Here is a 15,623-nt window from a genome sequence, read left to right as displayed (position 1 = left end):
GGCACCTCGTCCTGCAACCAAACCCGCTGCACTGCGGGCGGGGCGGGAAGCAGGGACAGCTGGTTTATCGGGAAAGACGGCCTCAGCGTGCATCCTGTGCTCCTCCCCGTCCACCTGCAGTCACTTTCTGCTTCGCTTTCTCGACTTTAGCGAGGGCACCCTTGTTCTTCAGAAGGCTGTCAGGGAGGCAGAGAAAATGAGCAGGGACATCCGAGCTAGAGACAGGGCTCAGTGTAACAGGATTTGGGGGGAAGAGGGAAGGGGATAGGGGGCTGAATGGGGCTGCTGGCAGTGCAAAGATCTAGAACATGTTGACTTATTAAAGAAATATGGATATTGATCTAGTACCGATACCCAAATGTGACGGACAAAAACTCTCTAACAATTTAAAGTTAAAAAGTGTATGTTTATTACCGCTGGGCAGCATGCAGGATAGCTCCCTAATACTCACTGTGAAATTCACAGGTAATTACAAAGCCTTTTATTTACAAAAGTGTTGAATACCCAAAATACAAATATATATTCATACTCCTGTCACCTCCCATTCCTCGCTTCATATGCTAATTGGCAAAAAGGCTATTAAGCATGTGTAGTTTGTTTCTTAAAATGAGCTTGGAGTCTATTCTGGGGAGGGGGTCACCCAAAATGAGGAAGTAAGATGAGTCTTCCTCGTCCTGACCTTTCTACCTTTTCAATGCATTCGTGACAAATGAATCCTTGGTAGAACTTATAGTTTCCTGTGTTCAATGGGTCCTTTAAGCAGGAAATCTGCAGCTATCTTATGTCCTATTTACCACATTTTATTTTTCGTTACGAGCACAGCTTTTTGTAAACATAAAGCTGACAAGCAATGAGTTACTAAATCCAGGATATCTTATCTAAGATCCAGCTTCTGTTAACTGTGAACAAAGCTTACCTATCTACTTCAGCTAATTCAGCAACTTATTATCTTAACTTTCCTAAAAATCCCTAATTCTTCAAATTTAATGTCTCAATGAGGAGGTGCCCAAGACTCTCAGCCCTTATCTTTTGGAGAGCACTGGCAAGACCAAGGGGATCCCTTCAGGATGAGCACAAGAGAGCTTTCTCTTCTCATGCCCTGCAGAGATGGGGCAGCAGCTGTAAGATATAGGGTGCAGATAAGTCCCAAGGGATTCCAGTGCTTTGGAGCACCCACACGAGTGTTGCTTCTAAGATCCATTAGGCTGGGGGCATATGGCTACTCTCACAAGCCCCTGAGATGCCTCCATATTGAGTCAGAATATGGCCTGGACATCTAGGTCATTTACCACCCTATGTGACATGGAGTTTAAAGGTCTCACTCAAGTGCTCAGGGAATAGGTGCTCGCCAGCACTGAGGTCAGGAAGGCATCTTTTTTTGTGGGACATATTGATAATGGTACCTGGGGTTATTTTATCCTCTGCTGCAGTGGGACTAACCACTGCTTAGGGCTTCTTCAGTCTCTTTTGGCTGGGTTGCTGCCTGCTGCTCATGCCCCATGAAGATGGCCTCTCATGCTCTGAAGCTTGGGAGAAAATGGCTTTTATTTTTCCCCATTGTGGATTACCAAGTGTCCTCAGGTGTTTTTTTACCTTCCTCCGCAGCACTGAGCAGTGGCCTGTTGTCAGGGCTCCTTTGGGCCATTTTGGCCAGGTACTTCTGCTCATGCTCCACAAAGTGGTCTTTGTGGCCCATATCTTTTGGGAAGAAGCTTCCCAGACTTCCTGGGTGTGCCCCAAAAGTGGCCATACCACAGTCTACCCTGCCCATCTTTACCAGCTCTCAACACTGTTCTAAATCAGTCCAGCTCAATAGCAAGGGATAGCCAGGGATGGTGCTGTGCAGGGTTTAGAAAGAACTCTGTGGCAGCTCCCCAGGCCCACCCCCCAGCAAGTTCTACCACTTGGCACCAGAGCAGTATTCTGTGCATATGCTTGGGTCTCTAATGGCATTATTCCCCATGGGGATAAGGCACCAGAGGGAGCCCCTCACCAATACCAGCACTAGCTCTCTCTTCTGGGCCATAAACTATTCCTTGTAGACTCTGTTTCCCAGAGAAAGGGGAACCAAGTCATTTCTATTCCCACCTTTGTGGGTTTATCAGTGCTTTTTTGCTCTACAATTGTAGGTCCCTGACTGAACCTCTCTGACTTCTGGGCTCCCTCATCTGATGTCTACTGAAGCAAAAGGGTCTTTTCTCTGTGTTTTAATTTTTCTGTCTTTTAATTTCTGTGTGCTGCTTCTGGTGCTCCACTGGTCCTCTTTGTGAAACTTTTGGAACGCCACTATGGCAAGAAATTGGAGACCAGTAAACATGGAGAAATTTCTCCTGATAGCATTTCTTCCCAGCTCTGGACTAGCAGAAGGCACTAAATACCCATAACTATCTCACAGTCTAGGCATTGGCTCTGTCACTCTGTCACTTCTTGGGAAGAAGGCATGTACCTTCTGAGGGTGGGGGGGAAGAGCTGTGGATCATCTCAAGATAATGCAACCATCTGCACAAATCTGCAAAGAATGTTTTTTAGGTTTTTGCTAGGTTTATCCAGTTTTGCTGGGTTTCCACAGGACGACAAACTGCCCCACCTCTGACATTATCAAGGTTAGAAGATAAAGCCCTCAGTCTGATGCAGAATGTGCTCCTCAGCTACACACTATCTAGCACCTACCTCCTCAAGCCAGCTCTGATGCTTACAGGAGTTACAACCACCCATAGCAAAGTGCTATCTGTAGACACAGTACATTATTTTTAACCCCTTTTCTGACACTTCCCCCCTCTATTTCAGTAGGTGTTTTGGCAGTTATCAAATGAAACAGAAGGATTATTGGTTTAGACTCATTCTTTAGAGATTACTAATTAACTAACACATTAGTCTGGCAGCATTTTAGCTAACAGGTCTGTTTTGTTGCACTGAAAAAACTCCAACCCTATCTAATAAGTTTTCCTTCATAGAAGAAGCAAAAAGCAAAAATAACTCTAACAGAAGCATACCAAGCATGCTGAGCTCAGCTGAAGGTAAACCTCAACCCATTACTATCAGGACCTCATCCAGTGTCTAATATGTAACATATAAACTGCTGATTAGCATCATGCCTCCACTCTTACCCAGGACATTAATGAAGCACAAGCTCAATCTTACCAGATCCTCTCCTTTGTGCCTAGGATACTGACAAACAGTAAGCTGTCACAGCATCAATCAAGAGCAAAAGGGTGGAAAATGGACAACCCATAAGAAGCACAGAGAGAAGAATAACACTATGCTACCTCAAGGTCCCAGATCCTCCTTCAGACTTTCCGTGGAAAGAGTGCAAGGGTGCTGTCATAGTTGTGGTCATGGCTGCAGTGGGTCAGTGGACGAAGCTTCTTCCTATCTGCTTTCAACCTCTTTTTACTCTATGCTCACAGCACAAGCACAGGAAACAACATTAACAAGATCAGTGGCTCACCACTCTGTAAACAATTTATTACCTACTCCCTTTCCAAGAGGAATGAGAGTGAGGTCTGTGAAGAGGACAGCAGAGGAGCAGAGCAAATGTAGGTCTAACACTGCTGCAGGTGCTATCTCACTTGTTACTTAGGTAGCAAGAAAATACCTGAAAATCAGTACTGATGCTGCCAGGAAGAGGAAACAAAAAGAAGGCATGTATCCAGTTTACAGTTTGGCACTGTCAGCCTCGTGGGCCTCACTGGCCATTTGTCCCACCTTGCTTTTGACACCAGGAGCATGCCAGTGCTTTGTGCCTATCCCTGGTGTGCCCAGTTTGAGTTCCTGATCCTCTTCTTACCTCCCAAAGCATTGCAAAGACCCACTGAGCTTTCATCTGAGTTCTAGACACTTCCTGACTTCTCCCTTTTCCCACCCTGTGCTTTCACACCTTGCCATGGATGATGGCCACTTGTCCTCAGATGGTGCAGAAATCAGCTTCCCCCCCTCCTTTTCTTTCTCTTCTGCCATAAATATGGCCAAATCAAATAGAAACAGACTAGAAACAAATGTAATTGCTACCAAGTTCATTAAGTGAATCAATGTATATTTTTAAATCAACATGCTACACAGCATGTCTTAGTTTAAGATAATTATGGGCTAGAGCCTGAGAAATGAACTATCAAAACTACTTTTAACCACTCACCTTTCACCAATAAGGAGAGATGAATGTGAGAAGGTATGAATGAAAAAATAAGTTTACTAAAAAAGAAAATAGCTACAACCTAGATAACAGTAATAATCACAAGGTACAAGGTACTGGATCCTGTGGACTCCCCAGGAACAAAGAAAAGATGGTGGAGAAACCCCATCCCAATATGGCAGCCTCCAAACAAGACTGCACAGCCCAGGGGACAAAGACAAGATGGCAGAGAAGCCCCACTTGGCTCAGCCTTCCCCGTACAGTGTCAGTTCCTTGGGACTGGCACTGCCTGGGGCTGCTCCCAACTGGCAGTGTCAGTTCCTCTGCTTCTTTTTGGCCATCCATACCCAGCTGGTTTGGGGACTGCAGTTCCAAGTTGCTGCTGCTTTGTGGGGAAGGAAAACCAACTCACTGGGCACCTAAACTCACTGCCCTGGCCCCAACAGCTCCAGCTCGGTGCTGTGGGTATGTATTGTGAAATTCCCTTTGAAACAGTTTTGGATTGAAGAAAACGCAGTTTCTTGGTGACCGATGCCAGGCAACTTATTGGCATCTCAGCAAGAAACAAGAAAGAGGACTCTTGTTGTGTGCTTATCCCCTGTCTCTTAAAAGGATCCCTCGAACCTCCCCACCACCAGAACTTACCCCTCAAGGGTAAAACACTCAGGGTCCACTTCTGGCCCACAGGTCTTAAAGGGACATTAACACAAATCGCATGGATTGATGTCAAGGAAAAATGGAATACAATACACATTTTTTGGGTTGCCCAGGACAAGCTGAAAACAAACAAGCAAAAAAAAAAAAAAAAAAAAACACCTTAAATACTTCAGAGCACACACAAACCAAATTATATCCAAAAGGATTGTACCAGTTAAACAGGTGGTTAAATCTACTCAGGGTCTTTTGAAAATGGGAAGAGCCTTGGCAAATGTTCAATCCTAGGCAGAGAACAAGTGGTATGCAGTTCAGCATTTTTTTGTTAATGAAGCTTCAACCAAAATATCCCAGTCCGGTCAATGTATTTAGATCAAAGATTAATGTATGCTCCAGTAATAGCAACACTGGCACATTTCCTACTACTCAATTTTAGTAACAAGCTGAAGTTACCACAAAAATATGCAAGAACTTTCTCTCATAATTCAGATATTTAAATTAATAACAGCCAAAAATTGGTTGGAGTGAATTTGGAAAGGAATATTTCATGCACGACTGACTGTGCATCTACATGGATGCAAGAGCCAACATGTCTAACAAAGTTTACAAATTAATGTGTGTGATTAGTTTTTCCTCTTCAATTCTCAGTTGTCATAGGCTCAGTCTTACCTTCTCATCCAGTTCTGACACAGCTAAATGTATTGTATGCACTCATGTGCCATTGCTCTGCTGCTCCATATTTTGTGTTGAACTATAATCAAATAGAGGACACCTCCCCTCTGGAGGAAGACCTCACTGCACTCTTCACCATCCTCACAAGGGAAAGCAGAGGAGAGGTACTGTTTCTTCTCTCATGAGCAGTGACAGTGACGAAGAACCAGTGCAAAGTTGTGTCAGGGAAGTGTAAGTTTGATATTAGAAAAAGACTCTTCACGGAGAGGGTGGCTGGACACTGGAACAGGCTCCCCAGGGAAGTGGTCACAGCACCAAGCCTGACTGAGTTCAAGATGTTTTAGGACAATGCTCCCAGGCACATGATGTGACTTGGGATGTCCTGTGCAGGACCAGGGAGTTGGAGCTGATGATCCTTGTGGGTCCTTTCCAATTCAGAATATTCTGATTCTGTAGTTTCATAGAGGCACTGCAAACCTTGGTGTCCCAAAATGGAGGCCAGGATTCTCAGCAAGCCCCTTTCACACATAAGTAGATAAAAGATTTGGTTCCTACCTATGAATATAGTGAGCACAAGTCTCAGATATGGAGCCTATTTTATTGCATTACGGTTGCTACTGGAATTGCCAGAAGGGTCATTGTGCACTCTGCTCTGATGTTAACAAGGTCTCTATGAATGGGAAAAGACACCCTCACACTGCAGAATAGTCAAAGAAAACTGCTAGACACCACTATTTTTAAGCTACTGTATATTCAGCAGGAGGCTACAGAAATTACCAAATACACCACAGATTTCTTAGCCAACTTTTTCAAAAGTCAACTGAGTTTTTAAAGCTATGGAAAGCTATAGAATAAAATAAAGTTAGCATAAAAATTCAACATTGGTTTCATACATAACAGAAGACTCAACTCTATAGTTTTTTACAAATTAAGGCATCTCTCTGATCTGCAGATTTACCATACATTGAATTCCACAAAAGGGAGCAACAGTACTGCCAGCAGTAGACTAACTTGGAAGAAACTACCACGGAAGGCTTTGATCTTGCCAGGAAGTGTCTTCAGCTTCTTGAAGAAATAGGGGATAAAAAGTGCCCTCAGGCACCGAAGCACTCCAAGCAGCTAGACCTAGGAATTTCAGACACTCAAGTAGGCTAAACAAAACACTCCTCTATGATGCAAATGTAACACTCTGGATGACTCTGTCAAGATACACCCAAATCCTGTAATACATTATGCAATCTATATTCCCTGCAGGTTGAGGAAACACACTTAGGTTCCCCTTGAGTGTGCCAAAAGAAAATTACTTGGCATGCATTTTTATTTTATTAAAACTTATATAGGTTGTCCTTTTTTTTTATTTGGGATTTTGTTTGTTTGGGGTTTTTAGTTGTTGCTGTTATTAGTTTTTTTAAATCTCCCTTTCCATTCTTATAGAAAAGTAATTCTGGAACAAGCTTACCTCAGTTTGTTGTCCATTTTCAGGTAGTCTTGTAGCCACTAAGGAAATTAGCTATAGACAGAAGAGAGCATATACACAGTCTCAGCTTTTAAAAAGTGGCTTATCACACTAATCTAGTTTAATGTACCATTTTCTTCATGCATGCAGACCAGTCTTCTAGCGTACTTAGGTTTAACTGGTTGACAATTCACATCAGCTATAGCAATGTTTACAAGTAACACAGTTATCAATTAACACTGCACAAGCATTTTAGAAAAATGGAAGTTTATTCATCTTTCAATGCCTCAAATAGCAAATAAAAGGACAGGATAAGGCATCAGCCAAGACAAATTTTGTGTGTCCAGTGGCTTCATAACACCTCAGTTCCCAGTATACAGGTTTCAAAGCTAAGTCACAATGTTAGTGGTTAGACTCCCTGGCTAAACAGACCCAAATGAGTACACAGTAGGATGAAGAGACTGGCTTATATTTGCCAGCTACATGAGTAACTTTTATTCTGCACTTGGCAGTCTACTAAATGCACATACAAAAATTCCTACTGATAAATACTGAACATGACAAATATAACTCCTAAGACTTGAGTCCCTAAAATGTCTGTTAGCATGAAAGCTAAATATTTGTTACCTAGTCTGCTTGAGCACATTTTAAACTGTCAGTTATAGGCTTATACATGTATAAAAAGTATAACAGTTTGTGGAATTGATCTAGCCTGTTTCACCCCAGAAGAGTCCAAAACCCTCAAACATTCTGGTATATCTTCAGTCAAGATGTAGCACAGTAACCATGTGCTAGTATTCTTGTTCTGAAGCAACTGAGGCAGTATGTTTCGTTTGGGGATTTTCAGATGTGCATGTTAAAGGTTTCTGTATTGCAAAGCCTGTTTGATTGTTTGATATCAACATTAACTAGAAAAAGTAGCTACACTGTTCCCCATTTGAAAATCAACATAGACTAAACGGTACAAAACCTGCAAAGCTCTTCTTCAGCATAATACACCATGTTCCCATAGCTAAGTATTAGGAACACAAAAGAAATTAACCAGAATTTCCCAGACAACATCTTAACTCAAAACACGTAAGCGCTACTAGATCAGCCCCACTCCACCCAATTCCAGGGATAAAACCCAAGGAATATCTAGACGAAACTCTATGTGCAAAAGGGAAGTTTCAAGGTACCAGCACGATAAATTTTAAACAACCATTCCAGGTTTAGATGTGCCATAGGCTTATGACACCAATCTTATGTGTATTCTGACCTTTTAGTTTTAAGATACCATATTGTCTACCAAGTTACAGATGACAGAATATGCTCTGTATTATTCACATTACCAGAGTATGGCACACATTTAAAGAACAGACACTGCTAGCAGACAGCCAGTGAGTGAAATCATCCATGTAACTGCACTCCACAGAGAGAGCAGTCTTGCACTGATGTGCAGGGACAGTCTCCATGCAAGAGAGTTGAAAATACACCCTTGATTAAGCAACCTGCTATGTCTGGGTTTAGAAATTAAGGCATATTCAAATGTTTCAATGTAAAAGATTACACCGCTCCTCTAAGTTAATCAGGTAATGCAGAACCACATATAGTTTTCCTCAACATAGCTGTTCACATATACATTATTCTTTTCTAATTTGCATAACTCCATGGCAAAACAGCTGCATACTGTTTTGTTAGGTATCATGTTCACAATTTTAATTTTCAAGGCAACCAAAGACTAGATGAATTGAGAAATACCAGTGATAAAAAAGTATGCTTTATATGAACCCTCAAAGTAATACTTTGCCCCTCTATTCACTATTAAAGAAAAGACTACATTCAGAAGAAATGTGAGAAGGTAGGCAGTTATGAAATGGACTGAACTTTGCTTCTCTTGAAGCCACATAATTTGTTTTCAGTGAATTTGACTTTCAGTGCAGCTCCAAATCATGCTTTTAGTGGTACATTACATTTTCCAACATGTTAGGACAATTTCAGTCACTTCAGCCTTCAATGGCATGCTTATAAATTATGGTTTTTATTAGCATGGTCAGGGTAGGAAAGGAATCCAAGCTTTTGATTATAAAATGCAACATCTTTCTCTGATCCTCTTAGCTAGGCTTTTTCTTTTCTTCTTCCCATTCTTTTCTTTGCTGTCTTCCATTTTTCTGGCTCTAATTTCTCTCATTAAATCAAAAAACACCTGAAAAAGATTGTAAGAAGAAAAAATGCAAAAACAAATCACAGATATGAGTTAATTTAAGCTATTGCTAACATCCACTTCAGTTGTTTCAAACATAATCAGTAACACACAACCAGTTTGAGCAAACAAATATTAATCCAACAAATCTGTCACTGGTTTTGAAGGCCAAGTTTAAATGATGCAATCCTGCTTGTTTCACGGCACCATAATGTTTCCTTGTCTTCTGATATTTGCTTAAAAATCCTGTTAGGCAATTTTAAACAAGAATTGAAACAAGGATCTCATCACCAGCCAAGACTTTCAGATGCTGTATGTACATACTACTGAGGAAATTTAAGAAATTAGTTTATCTTTTGAGTATTTTAAATGATAAGCTGCAAAGGTTAAAAAAGTGCAACATCCAATTTTAGAAACATATTAATGGAGCAGTAGCATAGGCTGAAATGTACATACGGTATGTTCCATGATGCAAGTCTAAGCACAAAGTGACCAGGGAAAAACACCCCAAACCCAGCATTTCCTCTAAAGCAAAGTTCTCAATCATACAACTACATAAACAATTTCTTACATGAGGTAATCTTGGCTGCAGCTACCATATTACAATCTTAAACTCCACATGAAGTTCACTTTCAGTAAATGGTTTAGAACAAAGCTGGAGATACACCACTTAGGTAAGAGAGTTCCTACTGACAGACAGTTAAGGCTTTATGACTGGACTGTTTAAAGCTACTTTACAAATTTGAACAGCAGATTTTGACTTGACTTACAGAAGGTTACAGCAAATAATATGTATACAACTTTATAACTTTACTGCAGGAAATCAGCTGAGCAATTCTAAAACTCTCTCAGGAGAAAGTCTCTAGACACCCTATCACCCTGAGAATGCCGAATCTCATCTGATCTTGGAAACTATGCAGCATCAGGCTTGGTTAGTACTTGAATGGAAGACTACCTGGGAATACCAGGTGCTCTAGGCTTCTTTTTTCAGCCCTGAGATGAGCTCAGTTGGACAGAGTATGATCCTAATAACACTGAGCTCATGGGTTTGATCCCTATATGGGCCATTCACCTAAGCGTCGAACTCAACGATCCTTGTGGGTCCCTTCCAATTCAGAATATCCTGTGATACTTTGAAATTTTAACTAAGCAATACATCTATGTCAAGGGACTTGATCCATTTCTGTGAAACATGGACAGTGCAGTGGCTGAAAAGCTCCTCTACAGAGCTCAGTAGGCTTTTATGATGCCAATCGCATATTGACTGCAGGAAAAGTATCAACCTTCATCACATGAAATCTAAAAAAAAAAATCAATAAAACGAAACATTTCCATCAAGAAATGCGATTGCCATTAGATTTTTAAATGTGCGCTAAGCTGCTTATATTTAAATCTGTGCTAATGGCAAGATGCAACTGTCAGCTTGCTTAAGTACTGATACTGTAAAAAGTATTTAGCTGTCTGGGATACATAACCTTCTGAGAAAATATTTAATGGGTTACCTTTGCCAAAATGAGTGGAGGCTGGCTGTATTTTCTCAAGAGAGTAAAATCACTATTCTGGAATTCAGAGAGGCCAGATTTCTTATACAATAGTAACCCAAGTTTGTGTAGCAAATTCTAAAATTCATATGCTTCAAACAACTAAGAATACCCAGTTCACTTGTGCCAACAAGGCCTCATTTATGGCCTGGCAAACCTTAAATCTGTATGACACATGCTAATCTGGATCCATTATGTCATCAGCTCCAAAAAGAAACCTGGAGCTCACTGGTAGCTTACCATGTATGTGCAAAGGCTATTGATCCAAGAGCTATTGAAAAAATACATTACATGCACTCTTTTCCCCAGCTGCTAAACAATAATGAAGTGGATTGAAAGAGCTGGATTTTTACAACTGTAATAGATAGCTGTTGACTGCAATTATACACCAAAACTAAAAGATGTGTTAGTTTTTACAACAACAACAACAACAACAACAACAACAACAACAACAACAACAACAAAAAATCAGAGCTTTATTCAACAATGAGGATGAGTTCTGCTGTACTTGATTAAGAACTCTGCTGTTCTGTAGGATATATCACTATAGTACTGAACAATCAGTTTCTTCAGTAAGATAAGTGACAGGACTCAAACAACAGTTGAGTTTAAGTTATTGTAAAAGAGAATTTGCATTACAGCTCTCTTGCTGTAATTGACAGCTCATACATATGGATTTACATTAGAGAATTTTTCACCAAGTGCAAGGTTCTGTATCAAGGCAACCCCAGACATGAGTACAGACTGGACCTTGAACTTGTTGAGAACAGCCCTGTAGACAAGGATTTTGGGGCTTTCATGGATGAAAAGCTGCTCGTGATGTGGCAATGTGCACTCACAGCCCAGAAGGCCAATGGTATCCTGGGCTGCAGCAAAAGAGGATTGGCCAACAGGTTAAGGTAGGTGATTGTCCCCTTCCACTCTCTCATGAGACCTGACCTGCAGTGTTGTGCAGGGGTCCTCAGCACAAGAAGAAACATGGACCTGTTGGATTGGGTCCAGAGAAGGCCACAAAAATGCTCAGTGGGCTGGAGTAGCTCTGCTATGAAGACAAGCTGAAAGAGTTGGGGCTGTTCATACTGAAGAAGAGAATGCTCCAGGGAGACCTTAATGCAGCCTTTCAGTTCTTAAAGAAGGCTTATATTAAAAAAAAAAAAAAAAAAAAAGCCATCTTTTTACATGGGCAGCTTGTAATAAGACCCTTGCGGGAACAATTTTGAACTAAAGGGGAGAAATTTAAATGATTAATTGTAAAAAAATTCTTGACTGTGAGGGCAGGGAGGCACTGGAAGAGGTTGCTCAGAGAAGTTGTGGATGTCCTAACTCTGGAAGTGTTCAAGGCCTGGTTGAATGGGGCCCTGAACAACCTGATCGAGTGGTTGTATCCCTGCCCATGGCAGGGCAGTTGGAACTAGATGATCTTTAAGGTTCCTTCCAACACAGACCTATGATTCAATGTGGGGTCAACTTTGTCAGCAGCTCTGAAAGGTTGACACATTGCACTAAACTTACTTACTTCTTTTGCCACACAACTGTGACCCTTACAGTCTACAAGACTGACAGTTATTCTGAATTGAAAGACCTTGTATTCTTGCTGAAGCACTTACAACTAAGCAGCATTTTCTTTTCTTGGAGACCAATATTTTCTTTATCTTATGAGCTTCTGTACCAGGTTTTATCTCTGAAAACTCATAAGGCACTTCTGGGCTTTTCATAGCTTTTTGAGTTCATCCATTCTTCATCGGAACAACATACAATGAAGAAGATGGTTAAATGAGGGTAGGGAAGGCTCAAATTCCTCCCTTATTTGCTTTTATGAGGTGTTTTACTCTGACTGAGGATCAGAAAGCATTCTTCACTGTTTAGAAATAGACTCTCCTCTAGTTACAGAAAATGCAGTATAAAGTCTAGGCCAAAAGAGCTGAAACAAGAAAAATTTATAACGTCTTGTATCATGTCGTGGATAATAATGATTCCTTGCAGTTTAGAATGGGATAAACATGTTATACCTAACATTTTCGCTGTTCTACAAGGAGTCACCTAGTGATGCACTCCTGGCAAGCTAAGGAAGAAAAGTATTTGATTTAAATTCTACAAAATTATTGTTATAATTAAGAACATAAGGAGTATAACCCATGAAAAAGAGGGATAAAGTGAAAATGGATGGACAGATTGTTTAAGAGGCTAGTTATTACCTTGTCAACATTAGCTCGTGTTTTTGCAGAAGTTTCCACATAATTAACATTCCACTGATCAGCTCTGTTTTTTGCTTCCTCTACAGAAACTTGTCTTTTATCTTCCAAATCTGATTTATTACCAACTAGCAAAAAAGGAACATTCTCATCTTCTTTTACTCTTAAGATTTGCTCCCTGCAGAAGAAAAAAAAAAAAAGAAAATTAAGCTTTGCACAGAGTACCACTCTTGGAACACAAAAAGAAGAACTCGGACTAAATACTTTTACATCTTACAGTGAAAAGCCACTTATTCTTTTTATGTAGTTTAAATAACAGAAAAGTCTTAAACCTCATTATAACCTTTTACAGAATGAAGACAGAGACAGATAACTAGTCCTTGAGGAAGGAAAGAGTTGAGTCAGTAAGAAATGAAAAAAATAGAACACGATTAGTTTAGGTGTTAGGTATTAGTTTAGGTATTATATTAATAATTCATTCCCTTTAACAATGTTATTTGAGAGCATCTACCACTGTCTTCACATTACTATGTCTGATGACCATTTTTAAGCTATCCAAGCTTCAGTTTTACAGCTGATTATTTCCTAACAAAATGTGCCAATTTAAAGCTGATAAAATGGTTCATAGCATTATCAAGAGAAAATCTCTTTCAGGAATCTTTCTCAAGTCAATTATATTCAGTTTCTCCAGAGATCTTAATTTAATTACAAATCTGTGTCTGTATGCATCAGATTTTTAAGGACAGACCATTCTACTGTTTTAACTGCTAGGATGAAAGGTTTAAAACTGTAAATAAAATTCAATACTACAAAGAGTTTGGTACAGAAGTCTTCAACACTTAAAAAATAATGGAAGTTTTCTTCTAACTGAAAATGCATTAATACTATCAGGAAGAGTCATCTCAGAATAAGAAGATTCTGTATTTTGTCTAGGAAAAAAGGAGTATAAAGTTAGTTGTGAAATGTAGCTTTTTATCACGGAGCAATGCCTGGAAGATTGACAAAAAGCACAGAAAAATAAATTTCTTTTGATGGCTGAGGTGAAACCAAATTTATAAGTTGAGGGAGAGAAGTGGACTATCAGTTAAGTTATCAGTTAAGTAAATGATAGTCTAAAGGGCCCTTGATTGGTATACGGCAGGATGCTCACATTACAAAAAGCTCTGAATAGCAGTCTTGTGGAGAAAGCCTACTCACAGACCTGAGAAACTGCAGATAGGTCCCATAATTTTTTTTTTAAACTGTGTATTTGAGTCAGACTGTGGCACCACATTTATCTATGGGGTATAATTAAAAAGCAACATTTCTCCTCTTCCACACAAATACCAGTGCAAAATTTCTAGCAGAGTCTGCAGCTGTCTAAAAGTAGTTTGAATAGCCAGGGGATCAGGAAGGTGGTCGGAAGAAAACTCAGTGCATCATGGCAGAACCTGTGTAAATAAGACTTCTGGTAAAACTAGTAGCTTTCAACACTAGTTATCCAGGCAATGCTATACTGGGTTGGCATAACAAGGTTTTGTTAGTGGTGGATCTAGAGATGTGGCTTCTGTGAGAATCTACCAGAAGCTTCCCTAATGCCCATTATTGGCAGAGCCAATGCCAGCAGGCTCAGGGACAGACCCACCGTTTGCCAAGGCCAAGCCAATGGTACTAACACCTCTGTGATAACTTATTTAAAAGTAATACTGCACAGGTACAATTGCACTCAGAGAGGAAAGGAGTGAGAATATGTGAGAGGAACAACTATATAGATACTAAGGTCAGTGAAGAAAGGGGGAGGAAGTGCTCCAGGCACCAGAGCTGGGATTCCCCTGCAGTTGATGGAGGACACCCATACTGGGGTATGCTCCTGGCAGGTATCTGTGGACCCCTGGAAAGAGGAGTCCATGCTGAAGTACATTTACTGGCAGGAACTGTGACCCTGTGGGGGACCTACACTAGAGCAGTCTGTTCCTGAAGGACTGCAGCCCATGGAAATGGACCCATGCTGGAGCAGTTAGTGAGCTTCAGCTTGTGGGAAGGACTCACACTGGAAAAGTTCATGGAGAACTGTCTCCCATGGGAGGGACTTCCTACTGGACCAGGGGAAGGACTCCTCTCCCTGAGGAAGATGCAACAGCAGGAACAATATGTGATGAACTGACCATAACCCCTATTTCCTGTCTCCCTGAGCCACCTGCCTCCTGGTGAGGGAGAAGGCAGAGCCCAGGAAAGAGGGAGGGGTAGAGTAGAAGGCATTTTTAAGGCTAGTTTTGCTTCTCATTATTTTGCTCAGATTTTGATTGGCAATAATTCAACTCCTTTCCCCCAAGTGGTGTCTGTTTGCCTGTGATGGTAATCAGTAAGTGATCTCTTCCTGTCCTAAACTCGTCAGCCTATTTTCTCTTCCCTGTCCAGCTGAGGATGGAAGAGACAGAGGGGCTTTGGTGGGCACCTGGGATAATGCCAGGTCAAACCACTACAGGTGCCAAACAATTTCACCACGTAAACTGTTAGCCTAACAGCAATTCAGATTATGTTATTCATATTGTCCTTTGAGCCCCTTCTGAAGAATAAACAAGAAATATCGAATTAATAATGTGCCAGCTGAAATCTAGAACTTAAAAAAAAATCTACACTATGAGAGCCAGACCAATTCTACTCAAAGCAAGGCCGAATTTTAACAAACAACATTTCAAGTATTTTAAGCATAGTCATTGCTGTATTCCATTGACAAACTACTTGGAGCAATGACATTTCCAGAGTATACCAGTAACCCCATTGAATTGTAGTAAAAAGTTCTCCTGTTGAAGATCTG

At 40.7% G+C, this 15,623-nt stretch overlaps 1 protein-coding gene across 1 annotated transcript in view; it reads right to left on the bottom strand.

Annotated features, from left to right (window-relative positions):
* Positions 1–7,160: 7,160 nt before the first annotated feature.
* RALA (RAS like proto-oncogene A) overlaps positions 7,161–15,623 on the bottom strand; it is a 35,379-nt gene continuing 26,916 nt past the window's right edge. The window contains 2 exon segments of the mRNA XM_040069107.1: positions 7,161–9,096; positions 12,830–13,007. Coding sequence (XP_039925041.1) covers positions 8,974–9,096; positions 12,830–13,007 — 301 coding nt within the window. The 3' untranslated portion in view covers positions 7,161–8,973.

This window comes from Hirundo rustica, chromosome 1 (genome assembly GCF_015227805.2).
Source record: "Hirundo rustica isolate bHirRus1 chromosome 1, bHirRus1.pri.v3, whole genome shotgun sequence".
In the NCBI taxonomy this organism is placed as follows: domain Eukaryota; kingdom Metazoa; phylum Chordata; class Aves; order Passeriformes; family Hirundinidae; genus Hirundo; species Hirundo rustica.
The sequence above is the reverse complement of the archived record's forward strand: the minus strand, read 5'-3'. Positions and strand labels throughout refer to the sequence as shown.